This window comes from Convolutriloba macropyga, chromosome 13, assembly GCF_964194025.1.
Source record: "Convolutriloba macropyga chromosome 13, txConMacr16.3, whole genome shotgun sequence".
NCBI classification, from domain to species: Eukaryota; Metazoa; Xenacoelomorpha; order Acoela; family Convolutidae; genus Convolutriloba; species Convolutriloba macropyga.
The window spans coordinates 40,513,548-40,537,731 of NC_134480.1; the positions used below are offsets into that span (position 1 = coordinate 40,513,548).

Here is a 24,184-nt window from a genome sequence, read left to right on the forward strand (position 1 = left end):
TTTTTTAAAAGTTATTTTTTCCTCTTTTGGTAGGCAATTAAGTCAAAAATGTGGCTGTGTGGGGGTCGGAACATCATATGCGAACGCATATTACCGATACTCCATGTTTGCTTGCATATTCGATGTCGAAACTACTTCAAAGTGCTGTTTTTTTTCGGGTATCCAATAATTATTTTTTGTTTTAGACTGCCTGTTTTGATTTTTCAGTGACCTTAAAAGCAAACTATATCATCAACATTGAATTTGTTTTCAATTAATAAGCGATTAGATGATCAAGAATTTTGCATAAGGGAATTCATTCATGAGCAAATTGCTTCTTATATCAAACAAAAATTAATATTGATAAAAAACTAGCTAATCTTTGATCGCCAGTTGTTCCTTGAGAAGAAAGATTGACTATTTAAAAAAAGCCTGGAAAACTTCTGTCTTAACGGCTCTTGTGAAAAGTGAAGGTTTAGTTTACCCTTAGTTAAAAATTAAGCAGGGTTCTCAACTCGTATCCTTGATTTTGATCAAATATTTTTTAAATAAAAAAGACCAGGGCATTTTGTGGATTTTCAATTCTTGTTCGAATCGCCCTTTTAAAGCTGATATTACGTACATACTCTCAATTTGAAATATCTAAAAAAAATTAATTAGTGCTAATTGTTTTATGCGGTAAAGACTCCTAAAATGTTAAACTAAGATAAGCTTTTTGTGACAAATAGAACTTTAATACTCTTGCAGAGATGGTGCACAAAAGTTTCTCTAGGACATTGAACTTAGTAATTTTTCACAAATTATTAATTTTTCAAAAAAAACTATGTTGAAGAGAATGATTTCTGGATCTTTGGTACTAATCTAATCGACAAAGACTCAATGTTAGCAGAAAACGCGTTTTCCATCTTTGATATAAACCTAATTTCGATACAGGTTTTTGATAACGGGTTGCCCGTTAATGGCAAATTAATTATCCTTTAGTTTAAAGAAATACACGGCTTAGCTTAAACTACAAATACAAAGCGGAAGAAATTGCAAACTTTGTGTATGCCAAATATTCCCCCCTTTACAATCATTCTTTCGCACCAAAAATATTGTTTTTAGCTAACTAAAAGAGCAGTTATTATAACTAATATTAAATGATATGCAAAATATAAATTCTTGTTAGTCTAATTTTCTTCTTTAGAAAATGCTGCTTCAAGAGGTCAACTCTTGAAGGCAGCAAAAATTCCATGAACTCAGCATGGATAACGCATTTGACCTTTCAGCGTAAATTTGACCAGATGGTGACCTCAAAGTCACAGTTCAGATTACCAACGACTTCAAATAGAACAATAGTGACAACTCATTATCAGTTTAAACAAGGACTTGACAAGAATTTTGATCCCCAAATTATGATATCTTGAACCGACCCCTCGCTCTTTGCCTTCAAAACGAAACCGGTTCAGGGATAAACAAACAATACAAGTTTGAACAAGTTAAATTGATCACATTTGAGCCTTGAACTGTCTTTAACTGTATCTGATAAAGTTTTAAAGCAGTTCAGCTTCATAGCAGATCATAAGAAAGCCCTATCTAGACAAACAAACTCTAACCTTTCAATTGAAGTCTCAAATTAGAACTCTTTGAAGTCACCCATTTCTATCGAGTTGACAGATCATGTTCGTCGCTTTGATCTAAGTGACCTCGGGTGGTTCTAGGGAACAAGGTGTACGGATTACAATGATCCTTATTGCTAACACTGAAGTTGGCTGATGTCATCATCTTTGATGACAAAATAAACTTATCTGAAAATTTCTATCTGGTACAACTTTTTATCACCCAAAGCAAACTTGTAAAATGATGTCAAAGTCGAAGTAGGCGAAGCTGGATTAAGTTGACCTAACGGACTAACTTTGGGTGATTTTAGGTCAATTTTGAGGGCGTTGGGCGAACAGTTTACAGAGGCTGAAATGTCGGTGCTTGTCAGTAAGGTCAAAACTGAGTCGGGATACATATCGTTCGACGAATTCTTGACCTTCTACAATAACTGCACACGACCCGTTGACCCCTACAGGCACAATGTCCACTATATGCGACACACCTTTTAAAACATAGCATCACAGCTCTTGCAGAAAACAAAGTATATTTCAAGAAATTTGAAATAAAACTATTGTAGTTTTTCGGTTAGAAATTAATGCACACAAGTTTACCCAGCTCCTAAAAACGCCAAAATAACACCAACTACTAACCAACATTGAACAAACTAAATCCTGGAGTAAAAATCAGACCCATCAGAATTGTCTGCACTCAATATATTATCGGCCGCACCCAAAAACCGAAGAGCATGTAAACAAAACCAAAAAGCACAGTGCAAAAAATACAATAGCATAAATTGAAAATATTATAGCATTATGCAATGGAGAAGAAAGCAAAATCCCGGTTTTATTTATCTCAGCTACAATATACAAGAACTATTTGTATTTCATTGACAAGCAAAACAAAAATTTCAAGGGATCTTTCTTACACTAACTGCCAAGAAAAATTTATACCTGATTTTAGATTCTTAATTAAAACATGTATATTTATGATTTTAACAAAAACGTTCAACATAACCGACTAACGTCGGGCGAATTGCTCTCAATCGACTGGCAAGCAGTTGACTGCCGTCAGTAGCTACCTGGAGCTTACAGAGGCTGGCTTAAGGTTAACTGAGGGGGTGAACTAGGGGTGGGCGTGAGGAGGGAGGGGTGGAATGGGGGCAGGGGGCGAGGAGGGGTATGGGGGGGGGGGGGTAAAGGGTGGACGGTCTAGGCCGCCAGAAAACCGCCTTCGCACCAAGAAATTATGTCTCCTCATTTTTAGTAAAGAGCATACTTAGAGACTAGTAAGGCTCTTAAAGAGCTTCTCAGCGGCTTTTAATGCCCTCCGAGTTTTTCCTGTTTATCCCGTTTTTGAGGAAAAAAGTCAAAAAGTCAGACAAAAAAACTGCCAGATGAAAAGTCAGTAGTACAAAAGATTGCATTAAAAGAGACTAGCAGGATGTAATTGCGACGAAACTCGTTTGAGGGTTTGAGGACCATTAAGTACTTACATACCCATTTATATAGGTTAATACGCATAGTATCAATTGAAAATCTAAATAATAGCTATACCTCACACCATGGTATCCAGAAATCCGATACTAACATATTTGGGTTAATTGATCAGCCATATGCCGTTCACTCATTGTTGAGAGGGTTTTGCAGACTTATAAAACTTATGGTTGCATTGCTCAATAGGTGTTTCTGTAACGGTTCAAATGTTGACTATACCAAAACCAGTTTGCTCGAACAATACATGAGGAATGATGAAAGCTGCTTAGCATGACACTAGCACGCAAGCACGAGTTAAAATTGACAACCATCCTGTACCACAACTGTCAAAAAACAGCAAAGATATTATGAATTGAGTACCTCAATCAAGGCGCAAATTTGGCGAGTTTGGAAGGATCTTGTCCGTTTGAATCCTCTCCCCCCGTACGTTATGCACCCACCAGTTAAACCTTGTTCCAGTGCAAAGTAAATCATTATGTAGAAATATGGCACGTGCATCTGGAGATTGTAAATAACATGCAACACTAAGCTAGGGGAGGGGTACCCAAACGGAAAAGATCCATTTGGAAAATTGGATATATTTCAAATTATGCTAAATAGTGATTTACAGTAGTTATGGCATAATGCGTTCCCAGTCTTTAGAAACGTAAACACCTTATATATTGAATTTTAGGGTCTTTCCCATTATAGCCCCCCCCCCCCCCCCCCCAGCTTAGTGGTCAGATAACCTATAGCCCCCCCAAACATGGTAATTATACCATAATGGGGGAGCTATAATTTCATGGAGGGCTATAATGGGAAAGACCCGAATTTTAAAGGAGCAATTTAACATCTTGAGCAATGAAACAGCAAACATGATGTAAATGGCTTCACTCAAAAGAAAACAAAATTGCTCAAAGTTATCTTACCAAGGAAAAATATTATTATCCCTAGCTTTTAACTAAAAATGAAAACTCTTTCAATTTACTTATTCAATTTAAAATTTAACGATGTTAAATTCTAATTTTTCTCACCGCACTGTTGTCCCATTGGTTGATTTAGGCAACTTTTGTAAATTTCATTGCAGTATTTCCAAAAAGAAACAACCGTGTGTTATCATTTAACTCGATTAAGAAAATGCAAATTTCAACAAGCAAGTGGCAATTCAAAGTCGTTTTAAATTTAAAATCTTCGCTCCTTCAACCCCCTTTTAATAGTTAGTGTTTCAATAATTGTCTTTGAAGAAGTGTGGATTTTTCCTAGATCGGTTCTAAAACTTCAAACTAATCCACATATTTTAATTTGCCTCTACTGGTTTACAAATTCACTGGTTGGTTTTTCAATTTTCAAGGTATTCAATTCAAATAGAAACTCTGACACGGAAAACTACTCCAAAACTTAGATGAAATTTTTTTTCTTTTTGTGGCGTTCGTTTAGACAGTAGAAATAAAAACCTTTAATTCTTGTTTTCAAAAACTGGCAAAACAATTGCAGTTTCATCAGAAATTCACTTCAAAATAAATAAAGTGCATCATAATCAAAGGTATAAATTCCATCTGTATCAATCTACAGAGGGAAGTCAAATCGAAATTACAGCGAAAAGTGTCTAATTTCATTCTGAAATGTTTTTGGTACTTTTTGTCCAAATAAGCTCCAATTTCTTGCCTCGCTTTTCGATCGATACAATAACTTACTTTTGTTTATACTCCTCTCGAACCTCAATTTTCAAGTTTTGAATTTCAAGTTTCAATTGGACGTTTGCTTTACTTCAATAACCAAAAGGAATAAAGACTTATTCATTATTTAAACTTTTTTTTGTTCCGACCCCTCTTGAGGGGGGAGGAACTATATACTCAACTGGGTTTTTTTCTGTTCAGTCAATTTTGGCCGATCGATATATTCATCGTAGAGAGTTGAGACTGGTATCATTAGAAAGCTTGTCCAGCGTAGAATACGGAATTAAAAAGATTTTTTGATTTTAGTTTTTGACAGGGAGATATCGAGGTTTAAACTTTCGAGAAAATAGAGTGAATTCCGTTGATTTCATTCACCTTTTTTCGTAATTTTTGACTAAAATTTCGCCAATTCTGATAAAATTAAAAAAAAAAATTTTCATGAAAATATTGTTGATTTTACGTTTAAAGACAAAATACATTGTCGGCTTTTTTCATTTAATTTTTTTGTCACAAATTCTGGCTAAAAAATTCCCAAAATTCAGACTTTTTCATCAAAAACAGCACGAAATAAGTTTCTTTAGTCCGCTCTGATTAAATTTGCAGGAAGTGCACACCCAAACACCACTAACACAATCTTTGTAAACTGAAAAGGGGGCTAATTTGACTTCAACTTCCGTTGAGAGTGCTCTGTAAATAAAACTTTGCCGTTTTTTGCTAACTTTATTCGTTGATTATCAAAAACGCAGCATTTACTTTTGATTTTTTAACAAACAAAAAATCTATATCAAAGACATTCCAAAAATTAGATATTCCTAATTGACAATTAACATTAGCAGGACTAGTTCTGTACCAATCTTGGACCGTTACAATCCAAAAACAATTCGCATTGCCATCAGTCGGTTTTTTATTAAAAAAAATTCGATCTTTTTTATATTAATTAAACAACAGAACATTTCAATTCAAAGCTCACTAGTGATAGGTCCAAATGGCCTCCTAATTAGCTCAAAAACAATTTATCTAATTGATTGCTTGATAGCATATGGTCGTTTTGACTTTTAAAATATTTGATTTTTAAATAAAAAATGGCTTATTGAACTTTGCCTCCATTTTTCTCTTTTTTGGTCAACTTGTAGCTTAGTGTCATTAATCAACGAGTGCTCCTTCATTCTGCTGAATTCAAATTTAGTATTTTTTGCGGTTTTACGCCTTAAGTTTTGGTGTTCTGGCTTTGATACTACTAGACTTCACAATTTTTTTTTAATTTTTAGGTATTTGCCAATTTTTCATGTTTTCTAATTTTGTCATATTATCACGTTATTGTCAGTTCAAATATCACAATTTTTGTTTCAAAATAACGCACAATTGATAATATTTAAATCCTTAAAGATATATGTGGTTCTTTACCGCTTCGACAATACTTTCTCGAAGAATTTAATTGAATTGTTTAATTTTGTCTTTAACTGTCTTTTTTACTTTGTCTTTTTAGTCGTATTTAATTTCCTGTACAATGACGCGGTTGATTGGCTTTTCCTGGAAGAGTGGATGAGCCCATGTTCTGATATTAGAAGATAGATAATGGCTTTAATGACTTTGAAAACAATTGTTTTTCAAAAAAAAAAAGTTTCAACTTCGCAACTTTGTTCCTTTTTTTGTCTGTTTGTTAATTGGTCTCGTTAATTAAAAGTTAAAGATGACATTATTTTTGTCAATGAAAGGTTTCAAAAGGGATTGGTGTCACAAAATCTAATGTTTTTAAAGAATTCGTTATGAATTTACTGGCTTCGACACGGGTTTCTCACAAAAAGTAAATTAATTTTTAATTTTTGTCATATTTGACGTTCTTTTTGTAGACGTAAGACATGTTCTGGATAAAAGCAAGTCTCGAGGGCTTCCTTTGCAAGAATAAACGAACCTATTCAACTTCTTCATTTTGTAATTAATGGCTTTCATGTCTTTGGAAATAAATTTTTTTCCAAAGAAAACAAGTATCACATAATTTTGCATTTTTTTCTTTTTGGTCTTATTGTTACCTAGTTTCATTAATGAGATGTCACATAATACATTTCAAGGGAAGATGTCAAAAGGGATTGGTGTCACAAAATCTAATGTTTCAAGAGAATTCGTTATGACTTTACTGGCTTCAACACAGGTTTTTCACAGAAAAAAGTAAATGAATTTTTGATTTTTGTCATATTTGACGTTCTTTTTGTAGACGTAAGACATATTCTGCATAATTGCAGGCCTCAAGGGCTTCCTTTGGATGAAAGGACGAACCTATTCAACTTCTTCATTTTGTAATTAATGGCTTTCATGTCTTTGGAAATAAATTTTTTTCGAAAGAAAACAAGTATTACATAATTTTGCATTTTTCTCTTTTTTGTATAACTGTTGCTTATTTTCATTAATGAGCGGCCACATAATACATTATCGGTGTTCGACGAAGGTGCAATCGAGCATATTTTTGGGGCCAAAATATGGCTTTACGGCTTCCAAAGCATTTTCTGGCAAGTTTTAATTGATTTTTAGTTTGTTGTCTATTTGTTGTTCTTCTTGTAACTGCATAAAAAATTGAATAACAAGAGTTCATAATTCCCTTCTATAGAAGCATTGGTAATTGTAAACCTATGGGATATTTTAGTTCATTCCTAATGGTTTTCATTACTTTGAAATTAATTGTTTTTTTTTAAATTCAGCGAATTTTCCAACTTTAAGGTTTCTCTTCTTTTTTTGTCTAATTGTTACCAAGCTTTATTATGAACTGGTGAATAACCATTGTTTTCTGGTGAATAACAAGTTATCTTGTTTATTTTCAGTTTTATCTGACGCTATTTTGACTTTGTTAAGTTTTGTTTTTTAAAAGGGACATAAATTTTTTGATGTAATTAATGTTTGTTGTTGTTGTTGTTTGATTTTGCCATTCGTCTTCGCTCGCTTTCTTAATATCGGCATATCTCATCAATCTAATGCATCATTTTTTACTCCACTGAGTTGTTTGCTTTGGAGGCTATCTTTTCGTTGATACACCAGTTTTTTTGAAAAATACTTGAATATATTGTGTTTTTCTATCTGTTCCTCATTTGGTAGACAATTATTCCAAAATTGTGGATGAGCGGGGTCGGAACCTTATGTGCGATCGCACATTACCAAGCCGCCTTGTTGAAAACTAAAATCACTTGAAAACTAGTAGCTTCCCATGACAAAGTTTCCACTTTGTCATACCTATAATGGATTTTCATTCAGAAATTTTACTCCAATTTTCAAGTGATGTTTATGCGTCAATTTGCTTTTCAACTAAATAGTATTGTATAAAACCCACGCCTCAGTTGCGTGAATTTAACATTTTCTTTACTCAAGCTAGTATTTGGAGTTGGATTCTTTTACTTGTCTCTTGTCGAGCAAAAAAATCAAAAACGTGAATGTTTGTAATCATTAAGTTGGAAAAAAATGATATTCCAAAGCACGTATGGCTTATGAACAAAACTGTTCCTTATCCCAGTTCTATAGTTAATTCTGGTCTGTTTCGTTTTTGGCAATTTTTACTTTTGGATAAATTTGTTTTTAAGAAATTACACAATAATTACAGTATTAAAAGCTATTATTGCATCTGTAGAGACAGTATTAATGCTAAGGTCCATTTTGTTTCTATTATTTCATCAGAAAGGATGGCCAAAATCAATTAAAAGAAATCCGTTCCATTTTTACGACTCGAAGATTTTTTTAGCAGATGCAAGTTTGTTCATGATTAAAATTTTGACACCATCCTTCTCTGACGTCTGTTTCTGAACGTAAACTTCTGTTTTTCAACCTTGGAATTTAACAGTGGTTTAGTTTCTGATGTATAGTACTTAGGAATTGCAAGCAATATTCAAGGTGAAAAAAAGTAATTTTAAAGTAAAACAGCTATTTAAATTTAAATTCTTGGACACTTGACAGTAACCTTGAGCTTACCTCCAACCCCCCCCCCCCCCCATGTGCCCCTGCCCACCATCCTCTCTTACATCCAACATGTTCACTCAATCTCCGGCAGTTGCTTTTTCTGAAGTTTAGAGAAAGAAGAAAAATTGGTTTTTAAACATTCCAGGTTAATGCAATAGGTACATTTTAACAAGAAATAACCGCTTCTGAAAAGTTATATTTTAACAAAAAAGAAACAATTTCTTAAAAAGGTACATTTTAACAAACTGGAATCATTTGAAATTTTTTGAGGACGAAACCCGCACTTATAAAGTATTATATCTCCTATTATCAATTAAGCGGACATGGTTGCCTACAGAGACGTTCAACTAGCATTCAGTGAGCTAGACCGACACAAGACTGGAAAGATCAGTGCCAAAGTGTTGCGACACTTTTTGGTCAATTTAGGCGAGCAACTCACAGACGAAGATGTAGACACTATTTTTGCAAATATTGATGTCAGTGACGATGGCGAAATCGAATACCGACAAATCATTGACTTGTTTTCTTCATTTTGATTAAAATTATACATCAGAAGTTACCGCTCATAATAAATTCAAATAGTTAAATTTTGATAATTTATATTTTAAATATTGCAGAAGAAAAAATTGCAGAAGACAAGATGATCTGATAGGATGAGCAGAAGAGAATCTCAGGATTTTAACCCAGAATTTGTTCCCGGGTCGCTCTCTACATGTTTCCATACAGCTATCATTTAAGCTGTCATCCAAATCATAAGGCATTTCCTAGTACAATCCTTGCATGCAGCCAAGAAAATCATATAGGATCCTTGCGGGGAAAAAGGACTAATACACATCAAAACGTCCTAAGAGCTTACACAAATCACAAAAATATGTAGAAGTTTGATGTGAAGGCTATCATATTATTCGTGTATGAAGTCAAGGAAATCAAATATGATATGAAATAGAGAATATCAAAGTTGAACTACCTCATAATTATAACTGGTCACTTTTTGCGGATTGAAAAAAATTTAGCCGTTCAAAAAGTCAATCAGCGGGTCGATAAAGAAAAAAAGGAAGAAAGAGAAGCCTGAACCAAATCCAAGGTTCGTGCTAATAAAAAATAAAGCATATAAACACCATGACACAGTTCGCACAATCGTAAAAAATATTAATCGAAGAAAAAAATGCACAATCAAAATCTGAAAATATTAATTACTTCTTTTTATTACGCAGTCATTAGATTTTACTCTTCTAATTGGGCAAACAACACCAATCCATTTTGAAAATGAGCAATTTATACACTATTTGGAACCATGTATCATCTCTTAAAAAAGGCTTATCACGTTACAGATTATGTAGAGTCTGTCAAGTGACAAATGACACGCCAATTAGGAAGCTCAAAATCTGTGTCCTGAAATGACTGTTCCCGAGCATCAGATCGTCACGTCGGCAACAGATCGTTTTTTTAAATCAATTTGTTTCGACCTAATAGTCTGCGTTAATTATTAGGAGGGGAGGCTATATGCCCCTTATCTGGCCTCTCCGCATAGCTCTTGATTTGTGGTTATGGATTATATTTAATGATAACGTTAAAAACAAAAAAATGAATTGCTTTATTTTGAAAGATAAAGCATAGAGATTACGTGTACCCATGAAAGCAAAAAACTTAACCCCAAAAATATTACTGAAAGCTTTTCCGGCGTCAAACGACTAAAGCAAGTGCGACTGCAATTATCTGTTGAAACGATATCAATCGTTCATTCATTTGAATAAACGGATTTCTGAATCAATCAATTTCTAGGATAACTAATTTTGAAAACAATAATTTCAAGAAAATGATGAAAAGGGAACTCAAATTTGCTTAGATACCCTAACACTAAGCGTCATATTTTTGCAACTAAGGGCAAACCAATTTATTTTCGTCAGAGCAAATGAAATGAGTAATTTCAAGAAAAAAGTTTTCCTCGATTATCGCTTATTACCTTCAATATGGTTACAGGACAACTTAACCAATTCCATGTTACCCAAGGCCATGTTACACAAACTGCCATTTTACCCAATGCAAACTTACCCAATGCCCTTGCTCTTTTCGTTCAACCAATCGCTGCTAGGTTGTGATAGTTTTATATCAAGAACTCCAGAAACGAGCAACAAATTGACCTATTTACAAAAAAGCTCAAAAGTTTTGAAACTTCCCAAAATTTTCAAGCCTCCAAAAATTTGTAGCCCCCAAAACCTAAACAATTGTCAGAATTGTTGATATGACTAAATGTCCTCGTTTTGAAACAACAAAACTTTTATAAAATATGAGCCCTTCCGACTTACTCGGAGCTTGAATTCCCGACACAAGAAGCCCTCAGCTGAAAAAAACACGCATTGGCAAATCCAAAGTTCTGAAAAAGTTTTTTTTGGTCATAGAGCTCTGTGTAAGCCATTTTGTGTAAGCAATTGAGATAATCTTTTAAAAAACTGACAAAATATATACCTACGAATATAATTTGAATTAAAAAAATAGGAATGATTGTGCTCCGGAAAAAACGAAATAATATACCGAAGACACCAAAAAATCTCAGCAAAATTGATTTAATATAAATGAGTGAATATTATTTGTGATGAAACAGTTTTCTACTATGCTTTATCCACCAAATTAAGGCTAAAACAGCAAAACATCATTTAATTTGTAAATGCTAAATATGAAACCGCCTCATCGAGGCCTTCTTTGGGAAGAATTCTATAAAAGAAAAGGTCATGAGGATAGGACCCCTTGAACAAGGTTCCTTTACTGAAACAGGACTGAAGGTTCTATGCAACAAAGTTCAACTCGAGAGCTTCCAATTTCCTGCAACTTCTGTAATTGAAAACTGTTGTATATGACCAAGCTATTTCTCCGTCTAACAGCATGTTTCATAGACATCGTACTCACATTGATATCACATCTCACTCACAAACACAAAAACCATGCAACATACTACTTACAGTGAAGACAGCAAAATAGTCAATTGTGGTATAAGCCGAAGTCTCTTAAATCCTGAACCTGTTTCACAATAATCTGCCATTTTCCGAATGCCAATTGTCACCAAAATCCACAATTAATTAGATCATTTAACAGTTGATATAAATGCCCAATTTTAAGTACTGTTGTCAAAGAGAATTTTTTGCAACGGCAGTAAGCCGATATTGAGTACGCAGACAATTATTCAAAAACCTGAGGCGTTAACCCAAAGCACCATTAATTACAAAAGCGTATAAATTACAAATGTTATTTAAGCAAATTTAAAGAAAACCTAACTGATAATTAATTCTATAGATTTCGCAATGCTCAATGCGTAGAGAACAAGTTTCTAGTAATGTAAATTCAGTGATATAAATTTATACTCATGCTCTTTTATCTGACTTGCACTTTTTATTTAGGCAAAGTCAAGTTCCCACTTTTTGGCGGCAAGAGTTCAAAATATTGGCTTCGGCCATCTTGAAATGATGCATCATCAACAGGCTCCAGGGAGAGGAAAGCCATAAATTAAACCAAGGAAGGGGCGAATGGTGTAAAAAAGAGATCACAGGGTAACTCGCGTTGCCAGGATTTCCGTTACAAAAAATGAGGAAAAACGGCTGATCAGCCAAAACACGCGCGAGACCGATAACGGGGCAGACGTACGTGCCGTGCCGTTGTTACCTTGACAACGCGTGCAGATCCAACTTTTCAAAGCGACGTTTCTACAATTTGTCCCAAAGGCTATATGCCACGTTGTGTGAGGTCTTTGAAGATCCACGCCATGTCATTGACTTTCAACGAATCACTCCGTTAAAAAGAACTCCGTGTTCCGAGCTCCAAACTTCGTCAATCTAGCGTTTATTAGAGATTGCTAGTTTTTGGAATTGGTGAGCTCTCATTTCTCATCGATTCCCCGAAAAACGTAAGCGACGCAAGCTCGACATAAACTAAGAAATTGTTCAAGCATGAGGGTCCTCACGATTATTCAAAAACCATAATTAAACAGCTAACAAATTAAAACAAAACTTATAATTAAGCCTACTCAACCTGACGAGGAAAAAACTTATCTTACAACATCAACAAGACATTCAAGCAATTGTATATTCCGCTATTCTCTTACATTTTGCAACCTAGAGATCTGCTACCACAAAATACTTTTACTTACCCAACTCCTTATTGTCGCCTAAATCTGCAAATAATAGACCATTTATTAGTTGATAAATTTGAAATCTAATTTTAAATAGTTGTAAGGGAGGCTTTTTTCTCTAAAAGGGCAGCATGTGACGGTCAGCGGAATCATTTATGAAGCTCTTTTAGGCGAGTATATATACCCGCAAATGTCAGTTTTTTTCGATGAAATCGAACCTGTTATTTAAACAAGTTTTCATTTAAGCAAGAAAACGTAACTGATAATTAATTCAATAAAATTCTCGATTAATCATATCTGCGCTTGTGACAAATTTGATCGCTACAAAGATATCTCAATTATTTATAAGCAAAAACTGCGTAACAAGTTTTTAGACAAATGAACTCGTTTTTGCAAAAGAAAGTGAGAGAATGTTGCTTCCAAAATTCAGCAAAGAAGAGTAGTTAGTAAGTAATAAGCTTCAGCTTAAAAATGCCCTAAAATCCCCTTATGTTGTTAATGTTGCTAATTAATCAAATATTCTAAATTGCATTCTAGAATAATTTGTGATCTAGATTGCTCATGAAAGGAACAGTTTTATACTTAAAAATTAAGTTGCATTAACTGGTTCAAATTCTGCCAGCTGCCCAACAAACCTTATGAATCAATTTCAAGAAGGATTAGCATCAAAACAGCTCTTTAACAAGTTAGAAAAAATGTCCTGCTTATTTCCTCCCTATTCATATAAATTAACCCCAATTTTTAACACCTATATCAATTAACGCAGCCATAACTAAACACCCACATTGTTTCATCCCAATTTCGAGATACCTATAATTGAGGATAGTTATGGCAAATCAAGAAAAATAAAAGCGAAAGTATAACAGTTAGCGAATTGGTTATATATCACCTAGTCTCTAATAGGGAAAATTGAAAATCAAATATTTCATGTTTTATTGGATCATGAAATCAGCATGATAAATGCTCATTTTGAGCACACCTTTTTTTCCAAAAATGGAGAAATAATGGTAGAAGAAAACCATGTTTTTTTAAAAGAATAAACAAGTGTACTACTGCCCGGAATCGCTCAAAGTATCAAAGCTACAAGTGCTGCGTTTTCGCATTAACGCAAGATGGCCGACTGAATCGCGTAAACGTTGACGACAAAAACAATTTTAATGGGAAACCCGCCAATTGAAAGGTCAAAAAGGCCATCAAAAATTAGAGTGAAAATTTAACGCCCCCAGCAGCCGTCTTCGCAATACTGCCAGTACCCGACGCTTTCGACCCAGCATGCATTGCGTCGAAACCCAATTTGAAAAACCTCAGCGTTTGAAAAATTATGCAAACAGTCCCAATGCATGAACAAGTTGACCGGCATTTCGATATACCCGACAGTTTCAAAGAGGTCAAATAATATGCACTACAATGATTCCGGAAAAAAGCGACAAAAATTTTGTGTACCGAGCTGCAAAATTTGTCGTTTTAACAATTTGCGGAAATCGAGAGTTTGTTGAATGGACGAGTTGTCATTTCTCTCCAAATTTCACAAAAGCGTGACCGACAAAACCTACGAAAAGGTTTTATATTGGTGTTTGATTTGAAATTCGTTAAAAAATTGTCTATAAAACTCATAAACGAGGGTCCTTACAGTTCTTCAGAAACGGAATCAAACAGCTAAGAAAGCTGCTTAAAATATATATGCATGCCTACTCCATCCGGCGAGTAAAGAAATATTGTCGGGGACTTCGAATGTGACAACCATAGCCGGCAGATTGCCGGAATAGCTGCAGAATAGAGTTGAATCCCTTACAGATAGAAACAGATGCAGCTATAAGTTGAAAAAATTATTGACGCCGCTCAAAAAGCTAGGTAAAAACATCAGCGTTTAATTTATAATGCTTGTAAAATTCATTAGAGACCTTTATTAGGAAGCCTATTTATTAGGGACCTTTATTACACAAATGAGTTCCTCTGACCTTGAACGAATTCAAATTAAACTTTAATTTCAAAGTTCAGATGTCATCATATTGAGTGAGGCAAGTCACGTATGACCAAATTCTTATCACGCGTATGACCTAATAATAACTTTGGCTCTAGAGAGCGAGAAATGACGTCAATAAAAAATTTTGTAATTTTGAACCTGAAAAAAAAAACAACTGGTGGCCTTAGATTTGAGTTCTAGGCGTCAACATCATTTCAATGATAGAAACTTCTTGTGAGTTCGGGCATAGTTTCTTATATATTTGATCAAGTTTTGGAACACAAGGCTTCGACTGCAGAAAATTATAAATCATTTCGGCAAACTGTTGCCCAGTTCCGAGATTAATGATAAAGATATTTTTAATTCGAAGTTAAAATAGAAATTTAAAATCTTTCCATAAATAACGCAAACTGGTATATTGATGGGTTTTGAAAGGAAACCTATTATTTTTCAGTAATACTGCCACAGAAAAGCGTAACAAACGTTGCATGTGAATGGTGCTGGTTTGCAAATAAGTTCCCAAATCAAATACACGAAGACTGAATGAATCAAACTGGTTAGCTAAATAAACTCGCTGACGATATAGATACAACTATTACATCTGATAACAAGTAAATATTTAACCATTTAGTAAAATTAGTTTCAATTTAGGCGTTTGAAATCCAAAAAACTACAGGCCAGTAAAAAGATGATGACATGAAAACTACAAATCCCGAATTAGACTAAATGAAAACAGATTCTGGAGCAATTAAGGAATCGGGGAATTCAATCCCTGGCATTAACCAGCATGAAATGAGTGAAAGAAAATGTCACGTCACGCTTGAGGACAATAAAACCAGTTATAACCAACCACTATTTAATCCGTCAAACCCTTCCTCTCAGAGCCGTTTAACGGCACTCTCGCCTTCAAATTCTTCAATTTACTTTTTCAAGCAGAGCTGACAGTCATAAATCTTTCATTTGAGCAAGTCTTGAGGAAAAGTTGAGATGAAAGTCTAATTAACTAAGTAGGAACTCTCGAATTAGCTGGGATTCTCTGCAAAATTTAAGACCAGGCCTGCTAAGACAGTTATTCCATAACTCTTGGGGGCCTTCTCATCAAGGCGGCTTTCTATCTTTTTCAATCGATTTTCGCAAATTTCAAGGAAATTTGCTATTAGAAGGCTACTTATCAAACATATTGAACTCAGGTTGTTGGCATTGCGGTAGCATAAAAGCTTAAACAATTTTAAAGAATTCCTTTAAAGAAAACTTTTCTACAAAAATGTGTTTTAAAAACTTGATGAGAGAAATTATGATGTCGATATGCTTCTCAAAAACATTCACATAGAATGAGATTCTTAGTAACTTAAAAATTTCCTATTATCAAGGGGCAAACTTAGGGAGAAAATTTAATTAAGCAGAAAAAAAATCATCCGAAATTGTCGAGAAGTCTTAAGACAGCTCTCAAAAACATTTAAAAAAATTAAATGGTATGAAAAGCAGACGAAGGTCAATAGTAGCTCCGCTTAGGTACTGCAAATTAATTAAGAGCTTAACACAAAGCACTGCAAAAGATCAATACTAAAAATGAAACCAATTTCTATGCACTTTTCATTTGAGTTTTCTGAGTAAGAGACTCCTAATTGAATTCTCCTGCTTCAAATTAACCAAATCAATTAAGCAAAAACATGAACATAAAAGACACACCATTCATTCGAACTACGTTCGAGAGAAATTACAAAACATGTAAAGCGAAACTGATAAAAAGATACCCGGCGGATTGCCGGAAAAAACTGCCATGGATACCCACAACACCGATTGGGATTGAAGGAACAGCAAAAACAATGACAATTTTAAAAGTACATACAATTTTGATTGGATCTGGTAGTTACGCGTACTCCTTTCTCTTAATAAGGATGCAGGGGTTAGCAACAACGCCGCAACGCATTAGAGATGTTATCTAAGACTTATAGGAACAAAGTTCAAGAACCGGGCATCTAAAATTGGGCTTTATAGGGTTTATCCCGTTTCTATTTCTGATTTCGTTTTCGATACTGATTCTGTTCACTTTCGATGGCTTTCTGTGAACTGCTGTTTAAAAGCACTTTCAGCAGAATGAACGAAGAAAGACATTAGCCCAGAGAAGTCAAAAAGATTTCATGCAAAATGTTGAACAACAGGTGAACTAAGGTCAAGCCAAAAAAAATTTGACGAAGTGAAACTCAATAGCAGTACAAGTCATGAAATTTAATCCAAAGAAATGACTGAAAAATCTATAACCACTAGACCAGCAGACCAATTGAACAATTTCAGCCAAACAGAAAAATTAAAATAACCGGAAAACCAAAACAAAAACGATAATCATTGCGCAAATTTTTAAACTTTTCCCTTAAGGCCAAATTTGATGCATCTAAAAATCCCATTATCCAACACATGGCCCTTCAAAGGAGCTCATTGGCCCAAAAAAACGAGAAATATGAAAAAATACTTAATCGCAACTTATTGAAATTTTCGGAAGAACGCGAAAAATGTGCGAAATTAATTTTTTTGTCTCTATGACCTGTCCAGTGACCCATACATACGACCTTAAAAAATGCAAAAATTAGTATCATTTTCAGTGTTTGTGCTTGCCGTACAAAAACATAACTCACCAAATGGTCATATAAAATAATTTTGTCTTGCAAAAGACCTTTCTCAATTTTGAAAAAAATGTCAACTTAAGGCTGATCAAACCAGAAACTTAAAAATGACGAAAAACGTGAAAAATTACATCATTTTGTGATCAAAAACTAAAGACGACCTTTAAACCTTGAATTAAGACCTTCCCGGCAGCTGCAGGACTCTAAGTACATAAAAGGCTAAAGCCGTCCTCTATTGCAAATTATTACCTTTCGAGCTTTATCTATTTATCCCGTTTCAAAAGCTCAAAGTCATGGAAAAAGCTGTAAAAACATTACAAAAAAAACGACAGAGCAGCAATACAATCCAAATTCTTTGGATTGTAGAAAAGATAAGAAAAAAATCATGAAGCAGGTAAACAAACCATCTAGAAGGTAAACAAATCAAAAAAAATTTTAATGACGAAATATTAAAACAGACACAGAATGGATCACAAAAGGCTCGGGAAAACCATTTAGAAAAATATCCGCTCAGGACTAGAAAAAAACATTGCCACATTTGAAAACAGGAGCGAAAAAGCGAATTTCTTTTCGATCACTGTTTCCTCACTCGACTTTAAAGATAAGGGGAAAAAAACTTTACGCTGCTGAAAAATACGAAGATCGTTTAAATCAGAATGTGACGAAAATTCTTAAAAAACGAATTTGATTACAGACTTTTATTTAAAAATTGCTGGAATTTGTGGAAAACAGAAATTCGAAACATCAACTAACGTCGAGCTAATTGCTCTCAAACAAACGGCGAGCGGTTGGCTTCGTCAGTAGCTAGCCACGTTTTAGTGAGGCTAGCTTTAGCATAATTGAAGGGGCGTGAGGTGAGCACAGGGGCGGGACAAAAGTGGGGGGCAACGGTGGGAGGGGGATCTTTGGCTGCATGAGGCGCTTACGGCCTGAAAGATGTGCAGGGGTTGGGATTGGCTGATGTGGGGACGCGGGTGGGAGTGTCGGATCAATTTCTAAGAATCGCCCTTCACATCATAAGAAGTCTCCAAAACAACAAAAGAGTAAAGGAAAGAGAGAGACAGAGATAGAGTGTGAGAGATAACACGTAAATGAGAAGGAGCAGTGAAGAAACCCAAAACCAATAGAGAGAGAGAGAGCTCGGAATATTTTCCACGATGGGAATCGACTCTGCAAGTTCTAGTTTTCTAGCCTTGTTCGTAATTAAATCATAGAAAAGCTCAAAAGTGCGAAATTTAAAAGTTTCGAGATTTCGTGGTGAAATATATGTTTGAATACTTTCTTTGTCTCTGTAGTTCTGTCATGTACTCATCTGCCAGACTTAACAAGTTTCGTTGGCCAGTAATGATTGTTAAACTCAGAATAGGACAAAAACAAAACGTAAAAAAAATTGCAAAATTTAACAAAACCTTGCTAAAAAGCACAATACTAATATCTTCAGAACCATTTCCTTGTCTCAAGAGTCTACCCAGTATCCCTATTTCAAGACTTCAATAGTTTCTCTGGCTCATAAAGATCCAAAAACTTGAAACAGGATAATAATTTTCCAAAAATTTGAGAAAAAATAATTATCAAAAACTTGCTTAAACCCGAATCATTAAAATATTGATAATCATTCGTGTAAAATCAAAATTTGAAACATAACCGATTAACTTCCTTTCAAACAACCGGCGAGCGGTTGGCTTCGTCAGTAGCTAGCCACGGTTTAGTGAGGCTAGCTTTAGCTTAATTGAAGGGGCGTGAGGTGAGCACAGGGGGCGGGGCAAAAGTGGGGGAGGCAACGTTGGGAGGGGAATCTTTGGCTGCATGGGTACCCCTACGGCCTGAAAGATGTGCAGGGTTTTGGATTGCCGGCCGGGCTGATGTGGGGACGCGGGTGGGAGTGTCGGATCAATTACTAAGAATCGCCCTTCACACCATAAGAAGACTGTAAAACAGAAAAAAATAGTTAAGGAAAGAGAGAGACAGAGATAGAGTGTGAGAGATAACACGTAAATGAGAAGGAGCAGTGAAGAAACCCAAAAACAATAGAGAGAGAGAGAGAGCTCGGAATATTTTCCAAAATGAGAATCGACTCTGCAAGTTCTAGTTTTCTAGCCTTGTTCGTAATTAAATCATATAGAAAAGCTGAAAAGTGCGAAATTTGAAAGTTTCGAGATTTCGTAGTGAAATATATGTTTGAACACTTTCTTTGTCTCTGTAGTTCTGCCATGTAACCATCTGCAAGACTTAACAAGTTTCGTTGGCCAGTAATGATTGTTAAACTCTGAATAGGACAAAAACAAAACTCAAAAAAAAATTGCAAAATTTAACAAAACCTTGCCAAAAAGCATAATATTAATATCTTCAGAACCATTTCCTTGACTCAAGAGTCTACCCAGTATCCCTATTTCAAGCCTTCAATAGTTTCACTGGCTTATAAAGATCCATAAACTTGAAACAGGATAATAATTTTCCAAAAATTTGAGAAAAATTAATTATCAAAAACTTGCTAAAACCCGAATCATTAAAATATTGATAATCATTCGTGTAAAATCAAAATTTGAAACATAACCGACTAACTTCCTTTCAAACAACCGGCGAGCTGTTGGCTTCGTCAGTAGCTAGTCACGGTTTAGTGAGGCTAGCTTTAGCTTAATTGAAGGGGCGTGAGGTGAGCACAGGGGGCGGGGCAAAAGTGGGGGAGGCAACGTTGGGAGGGGAATCTTTGGCTGCATGGGTACCCCTACGGCCTGAAAGACGTGCAGGGCTTTTGATTGCCGGGCGGGCTGATGTGGGGACGCGGGTGTGAGTGTCGGATCAATTTCTAAGAATCGCCCTTCACACCAGAAGAAGTCTCCAAAACAGAACAAAAGAATAAAGGAAAGAGAGAGACAGAGATAGAGTGTGAGAGATAACACGTAAATGAGAAGGAGCAGTGAAGAAACCCAAAACCAATAGAGAGAGAGAGCTCGGAATATTTTCCACGATGGGAATCGACTCTGCAAGTTCCAGTTTTCTAGCCTTGTTCGTAATTAAATCAAATAGAAAAGCTGAAAAGTGCGAAATTTAAAAGTTTCGAGATTTCGTAGTGAAATATATGTTTGAACACTTTCATTGTCTCTGTAGTTCTGTCAGGTAACCATCTGCAAGACTTAACAAGTTTCGTTGGCCAGTAATGATTGTTAAACTCAGAATAGGACAAAAACAACTTAAAAAAATTGCAAAATTTAACAAAACTTTGTTAAAAAGCATAATACTAATATCTTCAGAACCATTTCTTTGTCTCAAGAGTCTACCCAGTATCCCTATTTCAAGCCTTCAATAGTTTCACTGGCTCATAAAGATCCATAAACTTGAAACAAGACAATAATTTTCCAAAAATTTGAGAAAAATTAATTATCAAAAACTTGCTAAAAACCGAATCATTAAAATATTGATAATCATTCGTGTAAAATCAAAATTTGAAACATAAGCGACTAACTTCCTTTCAAACAACCGGCGAGCTGTTGGCTTTGTCAGTAGCTAGTCACGGTTTAGTGAGGCCAGCTTTAGCTTAATTGAAGGGGCGTGAGGTGAGCACGGGGGCGCGGCAAAAGTCGGGGGGGGGGGGGGGGGGCAACGGTGGGAGGGGGATAATTGGCTGCATGGGTACCCTTAAGGCCTGAAAGATGTGCAGGGTTTTGGATTGCCGGGCGGGCTGATGTGGGGACGCGTGTGGGAGTGTCAGACCAATTTCTAGGAATCACCCTTCACACCATAAGAAGTCTCCAAAACAGAACAAAAGAGTTAAGGAAAGAGAGAGACAGAGATAGATTGTGAGAGATAACACGTAAATGCGAAGGAGCAGTGAAAAAACCCAAAACCAATAGAGAGAGAGAGCTCGGATTATTTTCCACGATGGGAATCGACTCTGCAAGTTCTAGTTTTCTAGCCGTGTTCGTAATTAAATCATATAGAAAAACTGAAAAGTGCGAAAATTAAAAGTTTCCAGATTTCGTAGTGACAAATAAGTTCGAAAACTTTCTTTGTCTCTGCAGTTCTGTCATGTAATCATCTGCAAGAATTACCAAGTTTCGTTGGCCAGTAATGATTGCTAAACTCAGAATAGGACAAAATCAAAACTTTAAAAACAATTGCAAAATTTAACAAAATCTTGCCAAAAAGCATAATACTAATATCTTCAGAACCATTTCTTTGTCCCGAGAGTCTACCCAGTATCTCCATTTCAAGCCTTGAATAGTTTCACTGGTTGATAACGCTCCATAAACTTGGAACATGACAATTATTCTCCAAAACTTTGAAAAAAAATCAATTATCAAAAACTTGCTAAAACACGAATCATTAAAATATTGATAATCATTCGTGTAAAATCAAAATTAGAAACACAAACCGAATAACTTCAAGAAAATTCCTCTCAAACAACCGGCGAGCGGTTGGCTTCGTCAGTAGCTAGCCACGGTTGGGGCGTGAGGTGAGCACGGGGGCGCGGCATAAGTGGGGGGAGGCAACGGTGGGAGGGGGATCATTGGCTGCATGGGTACCCTTAAGGCCTGAAAGATGTGCAGGGTTTAGGATTGCCGGGCGGGCTGATGTGGGGACGCGTGTGGGAGTGTCAGACCAATTTCTAAGAATCACCCTTCACACCATAAGAAGTCTCCAAAACAGAACAAAAGAGTTAAGGAAAGAGAGAGACAGAGATAGAGTGTGATAGTAGTGAAAAATATGTTCGAACACTTTCTTTGTGTCTGGAGTTCTGTCATGTAACCATCTGCAAGACTTAACAAGTTTCGTTGGCCAGTAATGATTGTTGAATTCAGAATAGGACAAAATCAAAACTTTAAAAATAGCAAAATTTTCCAAAAACTTATAAAAAAAAGCATGACATTAACATCTTCAGAACCAAATCCTTATCTCAAGATTCTAACCAGTATCCCTATTTTGAGCCTTTAACAGTTTCACTGGCTCATAAAGATCCATAAACTTGGAACATGATAATGAGTCTCCAAAAATTTGAAAAAAATTGAATTTTATCAAAAAACTGCTATAACTCGAATCATTAAAATATTGAAAATCATTCCGTTAACTTAAACTATGCAACAGCTTATTATCAAACCTTGGAGGAGGTCCCTGAGCCCCTGGTGCTAGAAGAAACAAAAAATCAATATTCAAAAACGTGAAAAAATTGCAAATCATTTTTTTAAAATTTGTTAACATTCGGGATATTAAAAACTTAAAAACATTCCATTTTATCTAAAAATTGTGCAGAAACCTAATATCAAAGACTAGAGGAGATTCCGTGGCTCATGAGGCAGGTGAAAGTTTCGAAACTATAAAATTTGCAAGTTTTATTAAAAAAAAGCTAAAATTTGTGATATTAAAAAGTTGAAAACTAATCCAAGGCCAATAAAAAACACTTAGTAACATATAACTTAACTTAAAACTTTAAGCAGATTTTCCGTCCGCTGGGTCTGAAAAACTGGAATAATGACAAATAAAGGTAAAAAAAATTGAAAACAATGCAAGGTTTTTCAAAAGTCCTAAAATTCGTGATGTTAAAATGTTGAAAACCATTCCATTACACCAAGAAACTATGCAGTAACCTATTATCAAACACCAGAGGAGATGACTTGACACCTAGGGCTAAAAACACTCAAAAAATGACAATTTTCACAAAGCTTGTAAAAATTCTGAAAATTAGTATAAAGTTGTGCGTTTTTGTTTGGATTACCAAAACATATAGCTCTTTAAATGGTCATAAAAGGTACTTATGTCTTGCAAAAGACCTTTATCAATTTTAACCAGCCTCAATTTTAGACTAGTTCAACAAAAAATTTGAAAAATGACAAAATAACACGGAAAATTGCAACTTTTTGGGCTCAAAAACTCCTAAAAATGATCTTTTAACCTTAAATTACTGCCTTCTCAGTAACTTCACCACATTAGGCACATGGAGGACTACTAAAGGCAAAAAAATATCTAAACCCTTGTTCAAATTCAGCAAAACAGCTGGAAAAACCTGGAAATCTACATAAAATTTATATTATTGACAGAAACCTTCAAAACACTATCAAAATAAACCTAAAAATAATACAAAATCATAATCAAACTTTTTAACCAAAAAAAAAGTAAATGGCTAAAAATTGGTTCAAATTCAGCAAAAAAGCTGGAAAAATCTGAAAATTGACAAAATTTATATAATTTATCAGAAACCTTAAAAACAATCAAAACAAACCTAAAAAATAATGCAACATCATAATCAAAATTCTTAACCAAAAATAAGAAACCACTTTTTAAAAAATGCACTTGAATAAAAACCTTTCTCGCTTGCAATTTTTTTCACACCCCAATATCTCTCTCTCTCTCTCTCTCTCTCTCTCTCGAAAACAGCGGTATGAACAAGAAATCACTCTCTTTCCGCTTCCGCTCCACTCGTCAATTTTGGTCAGCACCCAAACAACTCCAAAACTTTTCACGCCTTTCATTTTCGCCTTCAAAATTCACTCCAATAAAAGTGATTGAAAAAAAAGGACGTCTACAATACTCATCTTCGAGTCGTAAAAAGAAGCGCCCCAATACAATTCAAATTCTGTGAATTGTAAAACAAAAATAGGAGCGTTATAGTAGCCGCCTATGAAGGTGAGGCCGGCTATTAACAAGGAAAAGAACTTCCTCAGATCGCACGAATTAGCTTAGCTGTCTAATTTTCCCCTTTCAAAGGGACCAATCACTTCATTTCAGAACTTACTGTTTTGGAAAAATCAGGATGATTTTATACGTTAATTTGTTACCAAAAAGTAGCTCAAATCAACTCAATGCTGCCGATGATTACAGATGTTACTTAATATAGACGTTCA

The 24,184-nt window shown here is 35.0% G+C and overlaps 2 protein-coding genes across 2 annotated transcripts in view; one reads left to right on the top strand and one right to left on the bottom strand.

The window, feature by feature from the left end:
• The window catches only part of LOC142352226 (neo-calmodulin-like), a 15,657-nt gene extending 6,413 nt beyond the window's left edge, over nt 1–9,244 (top strand). Inside the window, exons 2-3 of the mRNA XM_075404676.1 lie at nt 1,889–2,029; nt 8,976–9,244. Coding sequence (XP_075260791.1) covers nt 1,889–2,029; nt 8,976–9,180 — 346 coding nt within the window. The 3' untranslated portion in view covers nt 9,181–9,244. The remainder of the gene's footprint in view (nt 1–1,888; nt 2,030–8,975) is intronic.
• The window catches only part of LOC142351416 (mitochondrial inner membrane protein OXA1L-like), a 282,527-nt gene that overhangs the window by 109,418 nt on the left and 148,925 nt on the right, over nt 1–24,184 (bottom strand). The window lies entirely within an intron of this gene.